Source organism: Vespa velutina, chromosome 11 (genome assembly GCF_912470025.1).
Source record: "Vespa velutina chromosome 11, iVesVel2.1, whole genome shotgun sequence".
Classification (NCBI taxonomy): Eukaryota; Metazoa; Arthropoda; class Insecta; order Hymenoptera; family Vespidae; genus Vespa; species Vespa velutina.
In genome coordinates this window covers 5,180,577-5,206,056 of record NC_062198.1, presented here as the reverse complement: position 1 = coordinate 5,206,056, position 25,480 = coordinate 5,180,577, and the positions used below count along the sequence as shown (strand labels likewise).

The 25,480-nt window shown below is 36.1% G+C and overlaps 1 protein-coding gene and 1 long non-coding RNA gene across 9 annotated transcripts in view; one reads left to right on the top strand and one right to left on the bottom strand.

Moving 5' to 3' along the window:
• Window positions 1-25,480, bottom strand: part of LOC124952810 — an 89,555-nt gene that overhangs the window by 43,106 nt on the left and 20,969 nt on the right. Inside the window, exon 3 of one of the 2 annotated variants that reach the window (XR_007102009.1) lies at window positions 19,862-20,815. The exons of the other annotated variant lie outside the window; for it this stretch is intronic. This is a non-coding gene — a long non-coding RNA (uncharacterized LOC124952810). Of the gene's footprint in view, window positions 1-19,861; window positions 20,816-25,480 lie in introns of those variants that run through there. 2 annotated transcript variants of the gene reach the window in all.
• LOC124952805 (discoidin domain-containing receptor 2-like) overlaps window positions 1-25,480 on the top strand; it is a 93,886-nt gene that overhangs the window by 57,352 nt on the left and 11,054 nt on the right. For all 7 annotated transcript variants that reach the window (XM_047503240.1, XM_047503236.1, XM_047503237.1 and 4 more), the window contains 8 exons: window positions 1,998-2,229; window positions 11,691-11,838; window positions 12,126-12,433; window positions 16,462-16,669; window positions 22,320-22,662; window positions 22,934-23,124; window positions 23,323-23,513; window positions 24,856-24,978. In XM_047503240.1, the coding sequence (XP_047359196.1) occupies window positions 1,998-2,229; window positions 11,691-11,838; window positions 12,126-12,433; window positions 16,462-16,669; window positions 22,320-22,662; window positions 22,934-23,124; window positions 23,323-23,513; window positions 24,856-24,978 (1,744 nt within the window). The remainder of the gene's footprint in view (window positions 1-1,997; window positions 2,230-11,690; window positions 11,839-12,125; window positions 12,434-16,461; window positions 16,670-22,319; window positions 22,663-22,933; window positions 23,125-23,322; window positions 23,514-24,855; window positions 24,979-25,480) is intronic.

The window sequence follows — 25,480 nt, the reverse complement described above, 5'->3', positions numbered from 1 at the left end:
AACGAGTTTTCTCAGATCCGTGAGAAGAAGACGCAAACGAAAAGGAAGAAGAAGAACAATAAGAAGAAGGGAAGATATCGAGGTGTGTGGTCCCTTTAGAGCCCAAAAGGACGATCAGAGGTATCGCTTTTTACGCGGGACAGTCTTCTCCGTGCCATTCGAAAATTCATTCCCCCGTGTCGGATGAACAAACCGACGTGTAGGTCGAACGAACGAACGAACGAACGAACGAACGAACGAACGAACGAACGAACGAACGAACGGGCGTACGGACGGACGAATGGCATTAAATTGAGCGAAACACAGACAGAGAAAGAGAGATAGATAGAGAGAGAGAGAGAGAGAGAAAGAGAGGGAGAGAAATATTCTCTCGAGCTAATTTTCTATCCTCAGATAATTCTGGATTCGGAAAGGGGAAAATGGCAACATATCTGACGTTTCTCGGTTATCTCTCTAACGCGTACCTTGCATTATGCAGGCCAACGAATCGTATAGAAATTGACAGGTAGAAAGACTTCTCTTCGATACCGACAATAAATCCACGAAGTCAATAAAAAATTCGAATTATCGGAACACGACGTTTTAAACGATCAACTCTCGTGACTGGATCATCCATTATCGAACTTATTCCACCGCTAGAACTTCTCATCCAAGTTCTACACAAACCAACGATTTTATCAATCTCTTTGGAATTAACCGAATTGCAACGTGGACAGAAATAAATAATCGCGATTGAGTCGACAGTATGACATTCGCAAGATATAAGTAGAAATACTAATTATTGCTGTTTAATATAAAAGACGAATCGATTCTTTTGTATCCGTAAAATGACTGCATACTTTATTGATTGAATGGATCATTAGGAGAAAATCGGAATTTAACCTAATAATATCGTATATTTTGTAAGGATCGTTTTAATGAACATTGAACAATACTGTCATCGTTTGTAATATGATTATTGGCATTCTACATTTGAGGTACAAATAATTCAAATTAATAAGACATAATCAAAGGAAAAGTAATTTCCTTTAAAAATAAATATATTTATTTGAATTTATTTAAAATTTGAAATAATATACGAGAAATGATGAGCATATAAAAGATATTTTGTACCTTTCAAAATCAAATTATGAAAGAGAATTTAAATCCAACGTTGGTAATAAAATCTGAAAACAGAAAGATTCTCGTTTCGATTTCTGATACTCTGATCACGGACGTGTTTTGATCCCTTGCTTCCTTCCTTGTCCATGATCCTTCCAGCACCAATGATGCTCATTAATGCGACCCGCTTCCCCTATAGATATATACTTTCGGATATACAGGCAAATTCGCACGATTTTCGTGTACGTGTTGCATCGAATGGGGAATCCCTCGTTCTTAGTCGAGCGTTTAAACGGTCCACGCAATTAGGGAAGGCGCTTCACGCTTCATCTTTTATTCATGCCTCAGCCCTGCCAACCTTCTCTCCTTAGCTTTGCTTTCTCCTATCCTTCCCATTCCAAAAGATTATAACCGTGCCGGCAACGACACACTCCGGCTCCTTTACCTCTCTCTCTCTTACTCACTCTCTCTGTATCTATTTATTTCCCTTTTCCTTTTCCTCTCATTTTCTCTCCTATGAATTCTTATTCGATATAGGTTCGATAAGAGTTTCCTCAATAGTGAAAGGGATAAGTGATCTCGAGTATTTCGATGGACATGAAAAGAGACTCGAAAAAGTTGAGCTTTAGTATCTTCCACTTAGAAATCTCGATAACTAGGGTCTACTATCCGAAAATCCTTGGAGAGAATCCGTAAAGCCTAATTATCGTTGTTTCCGTTCGAAACGTCGATCGCTAACAAGCACTTAAATTATATCGTTTCTTACTTCACCTCTATCCCTTCCATATATCCAATAAAATAGACAGAAATCAAAGGATTTACTTTAGTTTTCTAAAAAAGAAAATTTCATTGATAGTTAACCTGCAATCACTACTGACTAGATCTATTGATTTTAGGTTGAAAACGGAGAGCCTCGGTGGTGCTTGGTGTCCAAAGAATCAGATCACAAAGGAGGCGAAAGAGTGGTTGGAAATTGATCTTCACACTGTCCATCTTATTACTGCTACCGCTACTCAAGGTCGTTTTGGGAACGGACAAGGTGTCGAGTACTCAGAGGCTTATCTTTTGGAGTATTGGCGACCACGATTGGGCAAATGGGTTCGTTATAGGGACATCAAAGGACAAGAGGTAAGTTACACCATTATCACGATATATACAAAATTTCTTTATCATTGATTTATAAACGATTTAAGATAATATATCTAAGAACATATAACACACGAATGAATCTATTTGAAGCAAATGACGGATTTGTCAAGCATAAAACAGTTCCGAGAGACTGCACATTTCGTCATACGCTTGAAATAGCTAAAGATATCAATAAAGCACTTTAGAGAGTAACATCTTCGTCGATTGGTAACTGGTAACTTGATAGAGAGCACTCATTAGAACGTCTGATTATATGCTCTCGAGAAAGTAGAGTAGCCTCTTTGAAAAGCAGACGCAATTCGCATGGTGCAATCTCAAAGCATCAGCTTCGTTCTGTAGCTTACTGGCCGATGAAGGAATCGAAGACCGAGTGGAGGGATTAATGTAAACGGCTTATCGCGAAACCGTAAGCTAATTTCGTACCGTTGGAAGCTGCCACTTTGTCGGTAGCCTGAGCCCAGACGTACCTTAGAGATCGTCGAATCCGTTCAACGGTTAGCCAAAGCTATCTCGAAGCTTTAGAACAAGCTTTCGGACTGAGTCCCCGATCGAGAGAACGAGCCATTACGTTCGTTGGAACGTTAACCTCTCATCCATCTAAATCGATTTTCCTGAAGCTTATCTTATTTTAAGTTTTCCTGAATTTTCTCACGTCTAATCAATTCCATTGGAAAAATACAGCATTTCATTGGAATCGTTGCAGCTGCGATCGAAAGAATATTCGTCATTGGTAATCGTCAACTCAACCTTTTATCACGAATATTCGAATCTTTCTCTAACAAGGTTATAAAAAATTTTTCGATTAAATCGTATGCAAACATTGAAACTATCCAATCTTTATCAGATATTTTTCATTCCCAGAGACATTGAAAATTCAACTAGATTCAATCGTTTCTTTTATTTACCATAGCACCAGACCTGTATCGATATAAATTTCTTCTCCGAGAGCTATAATTTCAACCCCTTCGGTGAATAGTATATTCTGATTCCAGGTTTAGCATGAGGTATTTACTAATCAAGTTTTTAATCATTCACGTAGAACGTAAAATGTTTACGAAGATAGAATTACTCTTACTATTAGGACACTTTAAGGCTTCAACTCATTGGTAACTCCCCTTAGGCACCATTTCACGCGTTACGCATCCATTATTAATAAGCAACGTTCTCCCTCTCTCTCTTTCTCTCTCATCTTCGTCTCTAATACATTTCTCTTTCTCTTTCTCTTTCTCTTTCTCTTTCTTTCATGTCTCAAAATACGAAAAGAAGAAAAGACATACAGGTTTGCGAAGATCCGTAAAAGTTTAGCCGCAAGGCAAATTGGCTGGCCAATCAATGCCCGTCCTCTGTCCAGTTAGAATCTCTTATTAATATTGATGAACCAATTGCGTTGGCGCTAATGTGCCAAGGGCTTTATCTCTATCTCTCTACCTCTCTCTCTCTCTGTCTCTGTTTCTGTCTCTCGCTCTCTCTCTTTCTTTCTTTCTCTCTCTCTCTCTCTCTCTCTCTCTCTCTCTCTCTCTCTCTCTATGTTTTCCATCTTTCCAAGGGCGATCCGAACGGGCGATTGGATTCATGATTATTCACTGCTTTTTGATTATTGATCGTCTAGCGACCTTGATCTCGTATACCAATGTTTCACGGACAAATCTTCAATCTCCTGATGAAAGTAAATATTAAAAGATATCTATTGGCTAAAAGAAAATCATTGTATATTATTGTCTGATAAAGAGAAAACAATAATAGGTGAAGCATATCAAAGTCCATCTACATAAACAATTTGACATCTTTATTCTTGCCTGTGGTTGATTCAGTGAGAATTTTCTAACACGTGAAATATTTTAATTAAAAAGATCTAATTAAAAGAGGAAAAAAAAAAAGAAAAGGGAATGGAAATCCTTCCTCTTTCATTTCTTTTCTATTCCTTTTGTCAATCTTTTTCATTTATTTTCTCTTTGTTCTCTCTTGTGGGTGGCGAACTTAAGTCACGAGCAAGTATTTCTCCTTTGATCGTCCGTATCCCAAATTGCACGTCTTCTATCCTTTTCCTTTCTTTTGAAAAACAAAGAATGAAGAGTGAGAAAAAAAATGTAATAGTAATAATTATAAAAGTAATAATAATCATCATGATCATCAACGAAAGAAGGGGTCTCTAGCGAGAGCTTCAAAAGACCGACAGAAGTAATTAAGGCTCGTGAGTCGGTCGCCTTTCAACCCCCCACCCTAAACACGAGTCGCCTTAATAATAAATAGTCGCGTCAAACAGAGCGACCTGGGCTCTCATTAGCCGCTTATATGTACAAGCGCACGCACATACACACGAACAGACACTCGCCGTACGGCTCTCTACGTAGCTCTCCATCGACGAGGACGAGATTAAATGGCTTTTCCCGGAATCTCTCGCGACGTAAATTCACCGTAACTGCAGCCTCACAGTCGTTGCAGTTGCACGATGCAGTTTCTGGTTAATGTCAGGGCAAAGCGTAGAAAACGACGCTTTTCCAAGTTTTCTACCATTTTCTATTTTCCCTTTTTCTGGTCGATCTCTTCGTTACTTTTTCTTCTTTCTTTTTTCTTTTGCTATTTTCCTTTTTGATATCGAGCTTCCGGTCCGCCGGGGATATTTGCACGTACGCCGCGTTCCTAGACGAAGAGCTTTCATGACGGAACTCCGATAACAAATATTGCGCTGTGAAGCCGAGTGGAAAGATCGTCCTACGCGTTTTACACGCTCGTTGGCTCCTCCTCGTGCAGGCAGGTGGAAGGGGAGAACTCGATGGAAACGTTTGCCGGATGGATGGACCTAGAGTTTACCTCATTCCATGTCTTCTTCAAACGTGTACCATTTAACGCGGAAAATTGTGAGTTATCGGACTAATGGCAGAACGATCAAGACCAATATACTTCTTTTAACATCATTTTTTTTTCCTATTTTTTATTTTCTTTCCATTTTTCATGATTACGTTCCCAAAGAGTAATAAGTAATTTTATTTATTTTATTATACGATTGAAATTGTCCATTGACTTTTTGACAAACAATAATATGGTCAGAGTATTATTTAAATGATTACTTCCACGAGGAACTTCTTAATCGTAACATCTACATTTAAATAAAACTACATGGAAATGTACGATATGAATAAAGTGAGGAATATTTTTTTGCGAGCAGAGATTCATTTGGTAAAAGTAAAGTAAGCGACTCTCAAAGTAGAGTGGAATTTTCAGTTTAGTGGGGAAGGTTTAAAAAATTGTAAGGGACGAAATAAAAAGCTTTCATAAATAGTGTACGGTTTGAAGAGTTCTACGAGAGAAAGAAAGAAAATAATATCATTGTATTAATGAAAAAAAAGAAAAAAAAAAAAAAGAAAAAAAAAAGAAAAAAAAACACAGAAAAAAAAAAAAAAAAAAAGAAAAGGGAAAGAAAAAAAATGAAAATTTTGGCAAACTCCCAGTATCTTTGTTAACGTCCTTTGAAAGCCCAAACAAGAAGCTTTAGAATGACGTTTTTAAAAAAGAAGAATTTCGAAATTGTTCTACTTTCTGTTTCACTGCAGAGCGCGATACTTTTTAACGAGCGCTATTTTACTGAGATCCCGAATTATTCCGTGTCTTCTCTTATTTCTTTCTCTTTTTCCTCGCATTAATTTAGGATACTTGGCATGCGCACGCGCATTCATTACGACATTATTACCAGATAAGAATTAAAATGATGATGATAATAATAATAATAATAATAATAATAATAATAATAATAATAATAATTATTATTATTATTATTATTATTATTATTATTATTATTAGAAAATAAAGCTTAAGATAATCTTCAATAGTTTGGGGGAAATGTCTATCTATAGAATAAACATTTTCGTGTTAAATGTAATTAGCGAGAGAAATGTCATGAAAATGCATGAGTAGTTGTAATAATTGTTGGCTCTGAATTGACATTCGTATATCCATGTGTGCGTTAATGCGTGACGAGCACGTTCGTAGGTTGTACCTAATTTTCGACGAACGCGAGAGATAATCTTTCTTATGGTACGATACTTTCGAAATGGTTGTTAAACACGCGGTACGATCGGTCATGTTGATCTTTGTTGTCAGATAGAATCGTCCCACGCTTGTGTCGCATCTTAAAACGAGCTCTACTCACGCTCAACGTTGAAGGAATTCTATATACGTATGTATAATACTTGTATCTATGTAGAAATATCGACTAACTTGTTATACGATAAATCGTTAAGCGATTGAATCCAATTACGTCGTTAACAATGATAACAAGGCGATTAATCCGAACACCTATAACGAGAATTGGCAATTCTCGTTTTTTTACATACTTAGATACAAATTTTGATTCGCTCGAATATATTTCCTAATCATTTTTTCTTTTTTTCTTTTACAATCAATTTTTTTCAAACACAATTTTTTGATTTAAAGAAGATCAATTATTTTAAAGGTTTTAGAAAAAAAGACAAAAAAAAAAAAAAAAGAAGTTCACGGAGAGAAAAATCTCTCTTTTTTTTTTTCATTTTAATAGATTCTAATTTGTTGCGATATCATACTTCCTTCCAATTTTTGTTGCTTTTTTCTCTACATTCAACTAAGCCTTATTCGATTCTCATCTCATATTTTCTCCCTCACGTTTGAGATACGTGTGTGGTGATTTACGTAGAAGCAAGCCAAGGAGATATAGATGACGATGACGGTTCGATGCTGGTGGCTCGCGTGTTACCGTTTCTCACAAGCATACGTCTCTCATCGTGCGCGAGTAAATGCGTGAGCGTAAACACTACGTAAATACATAGACATGGAAATATATATGCACGCACGCACGCACGTACGCACGCACGCACCTTCGTCCCTCCCATTTTGCCACCCTTCGTAATTATCGGATTTCCACCATGGCATTCTCTACGGCTACGAGGAAGATATGGAGAATAATGTGCGTGCGTCTCTGCGTATGTTACTTGTATGTGTGTGTATGTGCGTGTGTGCATTGAAAGAGGGAAAGCAGTTTCTTCGCGTGACGGGATAATGGCGATCGAACCTACTTGCTTGTACCGTCAGTTTTTCTTTTTCCCTTTTTTATTTTTTTTTCTCTTTTTTTTTTTATAATTTTCTTTTTACTCCTTCTAGAAATCCCCTTGACAGCTATACCATTACATACTTTTTCCTTCGTTTATTCGTACCTTTTATTTTATTTCATATTCGAAGATTCTCATTGAAAAAGAAAAAAATAAAGAAAAGAAAAGAAAAAAAGGATTTCGAAAATTTGCACTCTAATCCTTTTGATATTTTCACCGATAAAATCTTAAATACGCGCTATTCGATGAAAAGTCGTATTGTGGTAGATTTGATGGCAACCAAGAGAACTACTTGAAACGAGTATTGTAGGATTTTAGAAATGCTAGTCGTTGAGAAATTTTGTGAGCTAGGTATTCGTAGTGCATTACTCGTTCATGTCGATGCGAAGTTGAATGGTTGTAACTTAAGCCCGTGACCTTTTTTACCTATCGAAGAAGCGTATAAAGCGAATTTATTACATCGTCCGTATACACACAAACAGTCATGTATTTTCATCTATTTTTTTCCGATACATTGATAAAGTTGAATAAATTTCCGTTCGTTGAGAAATTTTGTGATACCATTAATTCATCGAAACTTTTTTTTATATGACACTTGTTACTATATACCATTTTTATAAATCTGAGGAGATAGTTTATTATCCTGTAACAGAAACGTTTATAGTACCTTAGGTTTTTCTCAATTCTTTTCAAGTTTCTTTGTTAAGTATTCGGACAAGTGTGAGAAGAATCGTCTTTTATTCTTTTATTTTTTTTTTTTTTTATTTTTTTTTATTTATTTTTTTTTTTACTTTCATTCATGCGCATAGGTCTCCTTCAGACGACAACTTCTATCGAAATATGAACTTAAACTTCTTCTTTCTCTTTCTCTTTCTCCTTCTTGAGAACGTGTTCGCAATATAATTTTACGAGCCCCGTCGGGCATAGCGAGTGCATAAAAGTCGACAGATGTCTTATCTCACGCTCGCGACTCGAAAAAAGAGATAGAAAGGAAGAAAGAAAGAAAGAAAGAAAGAAAGAAAGAAAGAAAGAAAGAATGAATGAAAGAAAGAAAGAAGGAAAGAGAAAAAGAGGAAGCTTGTAAAATGACTTCTTTTCGCGTCCTTGTACATCGTTTTTACTTTTCACACCTCTCCGAAGAAATGTATTCCTCTTGCCCTTTTACAGTTTCAGTTTCATCCTTAACTCGTCCCTTTTTACCCCATTCAGGGGATAGCTCGAAACCTTACGCTTCGTACGTGCTCACAATATACATTCATAATGCTCTAGTGACTTGCCAATTGTATAGAAAGTACGTCCCTTTTTTGTTTCCTATTTTAAAAAAGTACTAAATTTAATAACATTTAATATTAATAGTACTAAATTTACTAGTACTAATTTAATAGTACTAAAATTAATAGCATTTAACGAAAACTTATAATTCATATATTTTTAATTCATTTGAAATTTATCCTTTTACAATATCTATCCTATGTATACAATTAATTCGATGAATTTAAATTAGAATTAATTAGTGCGAATTACATTATGAATTCATTACGTTCATTAATTTATTATTATTATTATCGAACTTTGAGAATAGCTAACATAAATAAAAGAATTTCGACGAGATTACATTGATTACGAAAGTATAAGCAAATTATTGTCGTTTCTAACGAAACAACAATGGTTCTAAACACGAAAGGAGGAATCTTATGGCCAACGACTTTGACGACGACTTCGTAGCTGCGAAAGGTCGATAACGTCGACGATCGCCTCCGTGTCTAACGTTTGACCCCCAAGTACGAACACGCACCACTCGTATCGACTTTCCCCCTTACACCGCACGCACGTCTTGTTTTTCCTCTTGCAGAAGTGAAATCGATGTAGCTGGCAAATTGCGTTGGTAGGGCGTATGCACTCACTAATAACTATTCCGTATCTACTAGGTTTTGCCTTCGGTATACCCAACTTCGTAAGTAAAAGCCACACACACACACACACACACACACGTTGAAGAATACACAAGGTTCCTTTAATTTGCCCCTTTAAAAAAAAAAAATCGTATACATTTTTTTTCTTGAAAAAAGGAAGAAAAAAAATTGACACATCGAAATCAAAAGTTTCTCATTGACATTCGTGAAAATGTGTGTTCGTTAACGAATACAAAAGACAAATTCAACATATAGGTTGCATGTTTTTTTCTTTTTTTTCTTTTTTTTTTTTTTTTTAAATATGCACCAGCAGTTTCGACGAATCCAGTTAGTAATGCAAGAACGAACGTGATAGGAATCTCAATGCAACACGAATTTAAAATATTTGCAATGGATACGAGCGTGTGACCAATGAGAATCAATCGGTATGTATTCCTCTATCAAAATATCGCGTTTCATCGATCAGATTTAAAAGAATCGTAAATCGTTCGAATGGGAAGAATTTTTGGGACAAACTGGTACAACGTTCTATGACTACGTAATGAAGAAATAACGTGCATATTCATCGTGCACGTTGCACCGCATTATTGCTCCTTGACAACGTATGATACCGACAGCAGAAACGAGGGGAAGAAAGATATTGCGATCTCGCACGCTAAGTACTGCAGGCGTGGCTCCAGGTTGCACCGACTAGCGCATATGCGATTTCCGTACAACGAACTTAAACCAGACTTTTTAGAGAAGTTATCCCTGGTATAGTGAAAAATGGTAAAAATGAAAATTTTATAATGATATATAATGACATAGATTTTGTTGTCTTCACAGATTATAAAATTTGATACTTAATATATTAGATAGATTATAATGATACAACAATTTGTAAACTATGAATAAAATCAGCAAAAACAAAGATATTTAAACAAAAAAAAAAAAAGAAAGAAAAAAAAACACTTCTATTAAATATATTTCAACTGTAAAAGTCAATTTATTAAATGATTTTCCATAAAAAATTTCGAACGTCAAACTGAATTTTGATCTATTGGAAGATAGGAAATAAAATATCAAAGGGATAAATTTTGCATAAAAACTGTATTCATTTATCATCTAAAATATTATTGTGGAAACAAGTACTATATATTCAAGAATTGCAAAGAGAGCTAAAGGATCACTTCATATACATATATGTATCGAGCAGTGAACCGATATTGGCTATACCAAAACTGAAGTCGATGGTGCATGCTCGTACCTTCAAAGACGAAAATAACAAAAAAGGAAGAAGGTCGTGGTAGTAGCAAGGAGGGTGATAAAGGTGTCCGAAGGCGAGAAACGTGTGCCGGGCAACGAAACGTGCACAGAATGTGTCGTGTCTGCCACAAAATACTTTGTCACGCGACCGTGTTATACGCTGTGTTCTCTACGCAAGAAACTATCAAGCTTACACGAACACACATTGAACACGTACACCAAGTAAATGCTTTTACTATATACATATTCTGTAGCTTGCTATCTGCTCACCATGGGCAACGCCACTTCGCGTGATCTCTCGGGACACCATATACACATACACATATACACCCTAGTACATACTCGGTCATTCCGCCTGTCTTTATACCCTATACTCTTTCATCTCTTTCCTTGTGTCGCTCAACGTTAGATAAACTGCTTATTTTATTCATAAACTTGCAAAAATCAATATTATAGTCCTCACACTTTCCTAGTTCTTTATGTTACTGAAAGTATGAGAAATAAATATAAATTTAATATAAATAAACTTTAATAGGAATAAATAATGATTAATGAAACTCAATATAGAAGGAACATGATTAATAATCTTCTTTTATTTTTCTGAGATATTTTATATATTCTTTGATATAGTATATGTATCAAGACATATGTATTTATTTATTAAGTGTTTCGAGTACTCTTACTTACTATCTCTTCCACGTCGTTATATCTAACGTCTTGGAATGTAGGTTGAAATTAGTCCTTAATCCCGACCGATGAAATGGAATGCGAAATTCGTCCTTATGACAAGACATCCAGGAGAAGACAGCGGTATTCCATGTACCGACTAATCACGATCTACTATGTGGCCTATATAAACATAGCTACGTTGCGTTTAATTACGGTTAAGCTATGCATCACTCTCGATTGATCATTAATGTAATTTTGTTCAATATAATCTTTGGATTTCTACTTTTATTGTAAATATAATAAGAATATTAAAATTGAATTTTTTGGAGACAATGACAGCCAACAAGAATAGCTCGGTATAATTGGGCTAATGAGACTGAGCAAGTTTATTCTGCAGAATTCAAATGCCGTTGCAGAAACTGAAATTATCATGGTCTTTAGCTGACGTCTCCTTTCTCTCTCTCTCTCTCTCTCTCTGTCTCTCTCTCTCTCTCTCTCTCTCTTTCTCTCTCTCTCTCTCTCTCTCTGCCTGCAGGTAATACCAGGCAATACGAACACGTATTTGGAGTCCAAGCATGAACTGGAGCCACCTCTGTGGGCTAGCAAGATCCGTTTTCTGCCCTTCAGCCGTCACACGCGGACAGTTTGCATGCGGGTCGAGCTCTACGGGTGTTACTGGAGCGGTAAGCTGTTTGCACTTGCCAATTTTCGTGAAACTTCTCAGTCCTCTTGGTATGCCAGCTTGGAACGTTCTATTAGCGGGGAAAAGCTGTGCATCGCATAAACACGTGCCCATTTTACTACTGGAACAGATCCTTCGTAGATTGTAGATCGTTCATGTACAAGTTGATCCTATAATACCGAGTCAGACATTAGCACGATTTTCTTCAAAGCTAAAGATCCTCCAGTTGTAATCCAATTTAATTATTTCAGAGATAACTTGGTAAAGAATATTGTTTTTGATTATCAGATGGTGTGGTTTCCTACTCGATGCCTCAAGGTGACAAAAGAGGAAACGAATGGGAATTCTTTGACGCCACTTACGATGGCCATTGGGACGATGAACTTCGTCGTGGACTGGGCCAATTAACTGACGGTAAAACGGGTCCAGATGATTTCAAGATGGGCTATTATGACGATCGAGGACAAGGTTGGGTTGGCTGGAGAAACGATACACGAAGTGATCAACCGATTGAAATTAAATTTGAGTTCGATGTAGTCAGAGAATTCTCAGCAATTCATATTTACTGCAACAACCAGTTCACCAGAGACGTTCAGGTTAGTGGATCGGAATGATCGAAATGTTTGTTCAACCATGTTTGAAACAATGAATGTTATTCAATTCACAGTTCACTTTCAGAAAAAGCTAACACTTGACCTGAATTATGTTTGCGTCGTAAATATGATTATATGAAAAATGTTTCACTCAATTTTCCCGTGTCTTGAATACAAGCGAACGAAACGTTCGGTCATATATTTTAACCGAAAAATGTAGAGAAACCCCGGGAACCTTCTGTCGATAAAATATACTAGACGTGAAGTCGTTGACCTCACGAAAGAATCGTTTACCTTCGCTTTAGCAATGTTGTTCCTTTAGCCCTCGAAAGGAATGTGAAGACAGTGTCGATCAACAGGCTTACCCTCGGTATTTCTCTGAGTTTTCTTTCCACCTTTTACCACCACGTCTTGGCGTCTTACGAACCAGCTGCTTGCTGTCGCTTGATTGAATATTCCGCACGACGCTTTATCGAGTACGTGTCCATGGAATACAAACTCATGTGAACGCAGCATCGATCCGAGATACTTTCATTTGTATCATTCCTCTATCATCTACGATTTTATTCAATTATATTGAACTATGTGAGACACAGATTAATTTTATAGTTTTTCTTTATTGTTTAAGATGTACTCGGATATATCTTTCGTAAGTCTAGTTTGGAAAACTTTGGAAATGTTAAACATGTATAGTCCAACTTTAAGTTTACCTCTGGAAAGTTAAGTTTAAAAGTATGGATGAAGAAAAGTAAAGAATACTGAACAAGATATTGGCTATTTCTTTTTTTTTTTTTCTTCTTTTTTTTTTCTATGCGTAGTATCACAGAAAATGTATTAATCTTTTGATCGAAGTACATCATCCTAATATAATATGATACATTATATACATATGTATAATTTCGTATTTATATAGATATATCTGTATTGGTGTATATCTAGACGCGTTCACGTTACGTACCATTTGCGCGTTACGCGCGTATTTCACTAGCCTCGCAATAAATCCGCTTTGAACGCGCTCGCGTGCGCGCACTTTCCGCCTCTCTCTCTCTCTCTCTCTCTCTCTCTCTCTCTCTCTCTCTCTCTCTCTCTCTCTCTCTATAGTGCATTTAAATGTTTGACGGCGCGTGCGATGAAATATGCATGGGAGATTATTGAACGTTGCCAGAAATGGAAAGCCCCGACTTTTGATCAAAACAGAATCGTTCTCGGCGAATGGTTCTTGTCGATTTAAAAATTCGTCCTGCCGGGATTGTTGCAGGGAAGGTGCCGAGGGGAGTTAGTCAAAAAAGAGGGATAGAAAGTGTCGTTGATCGAACCAATCTTTTCCGGAATTTAGGGAAATGGAAAATGCATTATATGGATGATAGGCTAGGAAATAAAATTGTTTAAATTTCATTTAATAGCATTTTTATTATTTTCAAAGTTTTTTTCATTAGCCAGATAAAGATTACGTACGAACTATATTACGTACTATAAAATTGTGCGAATTACGTTGTGGGATTATCAAAATGATCTTCAACGAATGACAGGTAAAGAGTCACGTTTAATGCACCGAACGTTTAATCATCAATTCGAAGATATTCGACGACGTGTTCTTGACATTTCGATGCCACCTTAGATCCTCATGGTGTTATTTCGCCTAATCTCACCCATTTTCGACGAGATCGATATTCTCATGACACTTCCCAAAGCGTTAGGCGCAGGATCTCTTCAGCTTCTTGTCAAAGTGCATAAATTAACGCGATTGCATTTTCCCTCGTTTATCATGACGCTTTCTAACATTCCCCTCTGTTGTTTTTTCCTTTTCTTTTTATTTACGAATGCTCTTTCCGTACCGTCAAATGTATAGTCTGTACATTATCAAAATTTAACTTAATACATAAAATTTTATGACAGACTAATGGAACGAAAAGGGCAAAATTCTCTTATTTTTTTTTTTTTTTTTTTTTTTTTATTTTATGAACAAAAGTAGAGAATATGTTTCTTTAAAGAGTTTCATGAAAGATCCTTTAAAACTTTACATCTCTGACTTGCCGATGCTCTTTTGGATTAGAGAACTTTGAACAAAAATAAAATAGCAAATTTATTTTTTAACGTGATAAAATATTACAAGATTTTTTCTTTTATTCTTTTTTTCCCCCTTTTTTTTCTTTTTTTCTTTTTTTTTACATCGAATGGATGTTCTACATTGTGAAAGATCATAAATATTAAACGAATATTTTTTCAACGACTTATTCAACATGTTTCGTTCTCATCGTTGCTCAGCTAAAAAACTGGATGCAACAAATGACGTAAAACAAGATGGAATTTCGAATTTCTATTCTGTTGTAAGATAGTACGATACAAGCAAGCTTTATGGAACCTTACGATGCGACGGTTTCTATACGGTATTTTGCTTTAGCATATCGATATCGGAATGCCTATGCTGTTACCAATAGATACCGACCACCTTTCCGTTATACGATACCATTTTCCGCTTGTATGTACACCAAGTAACGTTGCTATACGAATCTTCGGGAATTGGTTTTATATAACGGAAATTACGAGATGGACGATATCTACGATATATTCAATCCAAAATACGTGCGAGAAATGTGAATATTTTGGTGAAAACGTCATCCTCTTCTCCTTCTTACTTCTTCTTTTACTTCTTTGGAAAAAGTTTTTCTTTCTATAACTAGCCACGGTGAAAGTTTAAGTGCGATTATTCGATATTCTCTTAACTCGCGTACGGTCGAACAGCTTTGAGCTACGTCCGTCTCTTTTCTTTTTCCTTCTTTCTTCTTTTATGTGTGTGCGTGTCACTCTCTCTCTCTCTCTCTCCCCCTCTTTCTCTGTTTCGCTCGGAGTTTTGATTCCCTTGGTCGTAATTACTTCGAGAAAGTTTTTTGACTGTATCGTCAGGACGAAACGAGCTTTTATCGAGTATAATGGAATAGCTATCATAGTGTATATCATGAAAACGTTGCACTGATTCGTCCTAAAAGATAAATCGTACTCCATCCGTCGTCATACAATTTAATGGTGTCAAAAATATCTTCATTCGTTCTTCAAATTGAACATATTTAACTCTGACAAATATGCAAACTAATCTGTAATCACTTCCGAACATTCATTTTCAACCGGAACAGTTTCTCAAATTCGATTTTATTTCAATCTCTCTTCATTTCATTTCCATGTTATCTCTCTTTGCAGAGTGCTCACTCGTTTTCTTTTCTTTTTCTCAGAAACGAACGGATATAAAATTAGAGAGACGCAAATCAGACGACTCGGTTTTACTTCTACTTCAATCTCCTTCTATGTAAAGCCAACGCGACCTCGAATGATAGCCTTGATTTATGATCAGATCATATACTCCATCGAACTTTAGGGACACATTAAACTTTTATGATGTCCTCAATAGCCGCACGACCTTTACTCCTACTATCCCGTGTTTCCAATCCCTTACTACCCTCTTAAAAGCATACAAGAGTTACCCCGCTAAACGTGCATCCACGGGATGATTTTCTCCTGGGATAAGGATGTTTATTATGTAAACCGAACGAAGTAGAAACTTTGAAGAAGTACATATTTTCATCATTCATAGTCATCTTTTCATAAAATAAAATAATATCAGATCTTTCGTTAAAACAATATGATAAATAAGAAATGTTTTTCTTTTTTTAAGAAAATGATAGGAAAGAAAAAAGTAATTTAAAATACTAATCGGGTTATCGCGTAATAATCTGATAAAAAACATATTTTGAAATAAATAAGAGAAATAATTTATAATTCTAACATCTTCGCTTAATCGTCGCGGGAAAGAAAAACATTAAAAAAAAAAAAAAAAAAAAAAAATGTAGAGAATGTTTGCATCACTTCTTTCTAATGTTTATAAATGAAACAGTCATTCAGACAACTTGTTTCGTACTATTGTACATTATCACTATTTTTCCTGTCGACATTTTTCCATCTAGGAAATATATCGAGATTCGAGTGTAGTGATTTTTTTTTCATCTCTATACCTCGACCGTTCTCTTTTTTAATCGCAGATCTTCTCGCAAGTCGACATACTCTTCAGTATAGGTGGGAGATACTACAACGGTGAGCCGATTACCTATACCTACATGGAGGACAAAATATTCGAAACGTCTCGTAACGTCACCATCAAGCTTCACCATCGTATTGGCAAGTACGTGAAATTGAGACTCCATTTTTCCGCCAGATGGATCATGATCAGCGAAGTGATTTTCGATTCTGGTAAGTCCTCTCTTTTGTATTTTTATATAGACGAAAAAAAAAAGGTGTTCAACTACTCTCTTCAATTTCTCACCGATCCTGTCATTGCATGTATATTTACATATATACATTACATACATAGAAAAAAAAAATATACAATGTAAACGATGATACGAAAGCAACGTTATCGTTGGCACGCTTTTGATCGGAAGCTAGAAAAATCTGTTCGTGACGTGAAATCGTTTGACTGGCATGGACTTTACTCAAAACGAGAAAGAGAAATATATATATATATATATATATATATATATATATATACATATATATTTTCTTTTTTCTATTTTTATTTTTCTATTTTTCTATTTTTTTTCTTTCGGAAAGCCTGGCCATTTCATTTCAATTCAGCAGAAACAGATCGTATTCGTATCTCTCTTTATAATCCGTCCCTTTCGGATCGATGGTCGTTCAAGAGCCTACCGACTGTCAATCGATAAAAAATATAACTCCGATGGCGATTTCAATCGATACAACCAGTAATTGTGGATCGGTTATAAATACGTTTGTCCTATTTCCATTAAATCCAAAGATATGTCGCGTATATATTTTTATGAAATTGATCAAACTCGTCAGAATTTTTTCTTCCCATGTCAATTTCGTTTCTTTTTTTTTTACCTCAACAATACCTCATTTCATTTCTCTTTTCGAAATCGCAAATCACTCACAATTCGATTTAATGCACACTCCAAGAATTTCTTCTTTTCCATGTTTCTCCTTTCTTACGTTTTCTCGATCGTTTCCTGGAAGAGATATAACAGACTGGTAGCATTATACGCGAGTAAGATTCTTTATCAAGAAAGATATAAAATCGTGAAGTACGTCTTTGAAATTTCTTCCGTTATTTCTTCTCTCCGTCCGTCTCTCTGTCTCTCTGTTTCATTGAAAGTAAATTCCATCTGATTTAACTTAGTTCCGTCAGGAAATTGCATCTTACAAAGAGCTTATCGGTGTTTATCGAGGTACCCAGTCCTTCCAATATGGATGTGAAAGCAAGATGATTTATAATCGCGGATATACCGAAGAGAACTGCCGTGCTAGAAAAGATGCATTGTCTCGAATGTTTCAGAAATAATTTATCATAAACGCAGGATCGTTCTTCGTAAAATCTTCTTGCAATTCAATTGATTTTATTACATTAAATAATAAACTTATTAAAGGATAAGAATGTACAAAAACGACTGATCGATTATATATACGATTGAGGGACGTTTAAATAGATATTTAATAATTTCAAATAGAACAATCTTATTATTACTTAATATATTATTGAGAAGAAGAGAATTAAAAAGAGAACTATGATCAATGTATTTAAAATACATCTAATATTTAAATTTTTCATACAATAAATATTATATAGATATTTTATAGATTTAATAGATATTAATAGATATTTTAATAGATAAAACAATTTCAAATAAAACAATTTTAATATTACTTAATATATGAGGTAAAGGTACTTAGAAGAAGAGAATTAGGAAGAGTAGGTACGATCAATGTACTTAAAATGCATCTAGGAATTAATGAAGTCACGCACACATACAGAGACAGAAATACAAAAGGTAAGTCCGAATCGGTAGACTTCGAGGAGAATAATAACCCTTAGGCCGCACACAAAGAACTCTCGAAAGAGCTTTCGTACAGTCGAATGAGAATCGTCGAACGATTCCGAATAAGTGAGCTTTAAGGAATCGTTCCGATTAATGCCGACTCATGGTTAAAACACATTCATATTCGCGTTACTCGTTCATGCAAGCACGTATAGGAAAAAGATGGCAGAGTACTTCTGTGAAATATGTAGAATACTTTGAGACTACATAGCCAACGAGAAGAAAAGAGGAATAAGAGTACCAAACGAACGAGTCAAGTGAGTGAACTTCATACTGCAGTGGCTTGCTAATAACGTTCTAACTCCACTTTTGTTACTTTTTTTTTCTATTTCTCAAAAAAAAAAAACAAAAAAAACTCATCGTCACGAGACACTCTCTTCGTGTCAAATGTAACGTGAAAATTCAACATGTAATTGACACACCATTGAACATAAATAATTCATTATATGATATATGAAAATCTAATAAATGAAATATACTTATTACTCTTGACTAATGTAGTTAATTTGTTTGAAAAAATGGATTAAAAATTGAGAAACAAAAAAGAAAGGAAGAGAATACTATATACAGCTTAAAAAGGATTGTTTTTAATGGCATACCATCCTGGCTTACTTTATCCCAACGACTTTTCCTACTCTTTACCCTTCTATAGAGGATCGCCATCAACCCTTTTCTCTCTGAACATCCTTTGCAATACTCCCCTATACTTTCAGTCCATACAGATAATTTCATAGGGATCTCTTTCGCGCGTTACGCGTGAAATTCATGATCGAACAATCACCCTCCGTTCGTTTCGACCAATGATATTGTGGTGAGGAAGGGTAAGAGGGGGATTGATGGAGTAGAAAAATGAAGCAACAGACGTCGAAGAAAAATGAGTCGCGCTTTAACGACATACCATACAAATATGACCGTCCTCTGTAACCGATGTCTGTAAATAATGAACGAAGGGAGTTGAAGGGTGAAAAAGAAGAAGGGTAGAAGACGGGGAGGTTGAAATTCCTTTCGCGTCGAGAAACGAGTCGATGTGCATCGCAGAAAGTCCAATGAACAATCCGGCATCGAGATCATAAAAAAAAAAAAAAAGGAAAAAGAATAAAGAAAAAAAAAACAAGCCGGATAGCGAGGAAACTTGGAAACTTAGGAATTCAATGAATATTTCTGTCTTTATTACCAACATTTTTTAAATAAATCTCATGGGCGGAAGAAATAGCGGAACATTGATATCGACTACGATCAAATTCCACGGAGCAGGCAAAATTGTTTTATGATATATTAAAATCATATACTCTTTATTCGTTATTTTATAGACATATATTATATTTCAATTAAAAAGACTTCCCGATATTAAAACCTACGTGAATTCCATTCGTGTCATATGTGACTTCCGAGGATACTAAAGATTTTTTTTTCTTATTTTTTTTTTTTTCTTTTTTTTTCTTTTTCTTTTTTTTCTTTTTCTTTTCTTTTAAAAAGATATCCTCTGTTGTTCTCCCTCGACCAACTAAAGTCATGAAATAGGAAATATTTTCTATTCTCTGTGCCTTCACAAATCGTCTTGCATCACGCAAAAATATTTCACCGTTGGGAATGGCTCTTTCTGTTCTTTAAATATTTAAGATATCGTGTCCAAGTGACGTTTAGCAGAGAATATCACATATTATTCCGTGAATTCCGCGAATTCTCTGTCGGAATCGTAGGATTTCGCTTGGATGATCCTTCAGGACGGAGGAAAAACAGGTCACTCGCGAGCAATGGTGGTTAGAGAAACAGAGATGGGCCGGTGGGGGAATAGAAGGGGGAAGAGGGTACTACTGCATTTCCATTCCGAGCGGTAAATCAAAGGGCTTTAAAATTGGCGAGAGCTGTGCGCGCGACACAGGCCGCGAGATCAAGGAGCGCATTAGTTGCGTTTGACGTTGAGCGTCAGCTGCACATGCATGCAACACATAAACACGCATACGCACGAAGCTATTTTACTTTCCTACTCATAAAACTATATTCAGAGCGTCTTAGCATCGCCCGTCTTCTTCGCAAGATGATATCCTGTAGGTGGAAGGAGTAAATAAAATTCTGCATGAACGTACTCGGTGAATTCTCATTAAAAGAATTCTTAGCCATTTCAAATTGGTATATTTGTTCTTTTTCTTTATATCTAGTTGATCGAATTGTTTTCATGAAATTATTCGAATTTAATACATACGTCTGAACACTTCGATCCTCGTCGGTGGAATGAAAAAAAAATTTTTCAAATAAAGTATACGAAATAACGAGACACCCTGTATATTAGAATACCAACACATCTTAGATAAGTAATTCATAGCTCTCGTCGTCGTAAAGGCTCCTCGCTTAAACGCCGTTCAAGTCGTTCTCACACGCGACGAAAGGCTCGCTTACACCTTTTCCTTTTTTTCTTCGTCATCTTCTTCTTCTTCTTCTTCTTCTGCTTCTTTGCGCCGCTTGAATCTCCTCGCGGAAATGAAGAAAGGCATCCAGTTGCATCCTACGAAGTGATGATTTACAGTCCAAATAACTGTATGTGAACGCGTAATTACATCTCTGTCGTCGTTGCTCTTACAAATCCAACATTTCTACATATCCTAAGTGATTTCATATCACTGGATGGAATAAAAAAATATTTTCATCTTGCATGAAGCTAATAAAATGTTTATTTCAAATATTAATTCGAAGAAGCCGTAGCCGATCGAAGTCGTAGAGTTGAATTTCAATTTCTGTTAATCTTTTTTATTACAAGCTTGTTAAGAGTTGCTGCTGCAACATCTGACACCGATAGAGAAGCAAGCAATATGGCCGTTGGCAAACTCTTTTATAGTTTATATCTCCGTGTATAAAGAATGTTTAATATCGAATATCATGCGGGAGACTTGCAAGAGAGAGAAAGAGAGAAAAAGAAAGAAAGTAAAGGTTTGGGCTTGTTCCTAGCATTACGACGAAGCAAAAGGATGATGTCGAGAAACAGGACACGTAAAAACCGATATCAAACGCGATGACAGCTTTGTTTCGCCCGGGATAATCCTGTCGGGAATTCACGGAATACCGCACGCGACCTGCCACGAAGAAAAGCCTCATTCGTTCGCTTCTCGACCTTCCTCTGCTCTTTTTCCCCATTCCTTTTCTCTCTCTCTCTCTCTCTCTCTCTCTCTCTCTCTCTCTCTCTCTCTCCGTCTCTCTTTCTCTCTCGTCAACTCTAGATGCATTTATGTTGCTCCTTATTTTCGTTTGCCATTTTGTTTCTTCGTCGCAAACAAAGCCGGTTGAAATTCAATTGAAAACAATGTTTTCATTAAAAAGGATTAAAATTATCATAGAATTATGTCATAATAATTGTTGGAATTAATTTCAAAATTCGCAAAACAATATCGTTCCTTTGAATTTTGACGAGAAAATTAATTTTAAAATGTTTGAAAATTATAAGGTACGTCAATATTACTACGTCATTTTGTTATTTCTTTATCGTCTTTCTTGGTTTATCGATGATGCGTCAGATCACAAATAGGTTGATTTTATGCTCCACGTGCACGTAGAAAAAAGCTTTCGCGGAATAAGATGCCGTCCAGCATTAATAGCTCGCACGGCGTCTCTTTTTTTACATTTTTCTTTTCCATCACTCGCTATCCTCGTCCGATGCTTATCTTTCAAAGGAACATCCTCATGCGCGCCTCACGCACGATTACTTCGCTTTGAAGGACGCAAAAGAAAGAGTCTCGAATAGGAAACTGCACTTTTTTTTTCGTGTCGTCACGAGCATTCGTGCGATCATAATGTGTGGACTGCACGACGATTTTTCCTCGACAAAGCCATTTGCAGTTTGTAAACATCCTATTTCTGGATAATCGTTGAAGATAATTTATAAATTTATAAAGTTATATAAAAAACCGTTTGAAAATTCAAATATATACTTGCTATGTTGTATTTATTTTAAAACTTTAATAATAACATTTGTTTAAAATTAATTATAATAATGTATGAAAAATTATTTTCTCCAGATGTAGCTCACGGTAATTTCACAACGGAAGAACCACCTACCACGGAATCACCGATCCAAAGTGATGTTTTTGTTGAAAAAAATGGATCAGGCGTTGACGGTGAACTTCCTGTTTCAACTGCTAAACACGATGATCCAACTTACATGGCAATCGTAATCGGTGTATTGATGGCAGTGATATTACTCCTTGCCGTGGCGATATTTCTGATTGTTTCAAGGCACAGACAACGCAAATGCTTTGCCAGTCCGATGACTGGAAAAGCCCCATCTCATTTAGGTTCAACCTGTGCCACCGTTGAAAAAGGAGCAGCGTTGATGGCTTATACTTTGGAAGACGACGAAAGGTATACGAATACAATCATATATATTACATTTATAAAATACCAATATCGTTATATTGATTCACGAAGAAATCCTTATTAAATTCATAACCTTGAATATTTACATTAATTTGATCATAAAGAAAGCTTATAATTTCATCAAAAAGTCTAATTATTAATAATCTTATCATCAAAATAATCGACATTTAGACATTTCTTGAAAACTAAAATCTGCTGTTTGTCCCGAAGAAAGTCCTGCAATTAGTCAAAGATCGTTTCTTTTTTGTCGTGCTAGATACGCCGGGGGTTCTTTGCCTACCCTACCACGTGATCTGGGCAATCGTCTCCTGGATATCGCCAAGCTCGATGACTATCAGGAGCCCTACCAAGCGTTGAAGTATGCTCCATACTACAGCTACAGCACCGTCGTTATGGAGATGAAAGACATGATGCTGAACAACAAGGGCACCAACATCAATCACTCAGGTATGCGCCGTTCGAACGGTACCATGCCGATACATTCACGGACATACGCTTACACCTACTCCTAGAACATACGACTAGCTTTTGCTGATGGTACACTAACATCCACAAATACGTATCAACGTACAAAGCATTTCCCTAACCGCAATCAATACGCCATCCCCTTCTACATCCGTTCCTCCTTTGCTATATCATCTGCAGCAGTGTACGCGAACGGTGCAGTTGACACATCGTACGATTATGCGGTACCGGAACTCGGCACGGTACCTCTCCTCAACCAAGAAGGAACCGGAGGATGCGCTAGAACCACCACAGTATCCAGTACTACCAGCGACAAGGACAGTCTCTTCTCTAAAAATTCTTCACATAGCACTAAAACCGAGGACAAAAAGGTCAGTTTCAATTTGGATCAATCATGATCTTATCACTTTGACCTATTGATTATATCTATTCCTACGCCAATAAGATCGTACACTTCACATAACATATTTCTAATAGACTTATAGAAGTTGATTACGATTTCGTACGTGATGTTATTTAATTTAAAATTCTTCATTTAAATTTATCTTCCATCTATACTTCAGAATGAAATTCAATATTTTATTATCTATCTGAGTATACAACTGGAGTACTTCCGTTGAAAGTATCTCCGTCTGGCCGACGGGAAAAAATTGAAATTAATTATTTAAATCACTAGGTTCTGGTAAGAGATTGGAATGTTTTTCGGGTAGATTGGTTTTCGTCCCATGGGTACACTGAGCTCTACTTCGTGTCCAGAATTTCGATACAATACGAAAACTAGTTGACTGTTCGGTTGTAAAGGTGCATAAAACATTTCGAATAATAAAAAATAGAAACGAGAAATCTTGTTACATCAACTAATGTTCCATATGTGGTATTCTGTACGTACTCGGGATACTATTAACAAAATTGTTCCTATTTCAAATTAATTTAACATTTAAAAATAATGAAATGAAAGAAACCGAAAGAAATTCTTTCTAATTAGATTAAATAGATTAAATAACTTCATATTATCATGTACTTATTATCACGAAAACATTCATTGTCGACAAACGATTCCTTTTGTTTTGCTTTCTAGTCTTTCAGATAAAGAAACAACGAACTAGTATATACGTTAGTATGCGCTCTCGTAAAGTGAATGGTATTCTCGTATCGGATGTGTATAGTTTCGGATTGAGATTGATCCGAATACAATACTCCGGTTGGGACGATCCAAATCCGAAAGTGCTCATGTCTACGTCGGTACCCGTCTGTTCGTGATTGACATACGACAGTACCACTCGAAACAGTCAAAACATTTCACCCTACCACCCCCGTCGATTCTCTGCCCTTGACGCATCGGTAGCAATGCCAATCAACGTATCCTCGATTAATTCAACCTATCCCTAACTGCCCTTCTCTACTCCCCGCACATTCTTTGACAAAAGCTTTTTCATTTTTTATTTCTACCCTCTATTTTAATTTTCCTCCAATCCTTTATATCTAGCATCAAATTCTTTAATATCATTTATCTATTATATTTATATTTATATTTATTATGACTAATATAATTTTCGAAATATGACAATATAATGATACAGTAGGAGCAACGATACATCAAATAAAACCGATCTTTCGTTAAACCATTTCGTGCTTTACCAACGTTAGCGTGATCGTCGATTGTCGATTATCAATGGCTACAGCAGTACAATAGATCGTTCCTCGGTTTTGCAGTCACCAACACAACAGGAGGTACTGTCGGCCTTGAAAAGACGTCTCGAGCAAACGAGCGTGCCGCTCTTCCCACGACATCGCCTTCGCATGCTTTCCAAACTCGCTGAAGGTGCTTTCGGGACGGTAAGCATATTTACAATAATAATTTCTTTTATAATATCAATAAATTTATTTAGATTTAAAGGAATATTCAATAATATTCGATTGAAATTGCAAATGATAGGAAAATTCTTAATTAGACTTAGAAGTGAAGCAGATAATGCTGTTGCTTTTAGAAAATCGTTAAAAAATAAATCAATCCCCTTGACAGCTTCAAATTCGACAGGTCGTCACCTTTGACATTCGTTCGACTATCGAATAAAACGACGATGAATGGCACAACAAAGTGGTTCCAATTTATCCACAATTTACGAAATGACGGTACTTCCTATCAACCGATGATGATCAGGAAATCAATCCGTTTGTTGAAAGAGAAACGCACGAAGCAACTTCTCGAACCGAAGTCCATTCGCGTACTCGCGCTAGTGAGTACGGAGCTTCAAGGCACGCAACAATACGTCGATTAACGAAGCGCAGTATTATTCTTCCTCGATACAATGCCACCTCGTCGGCCGAGACTCGTCGA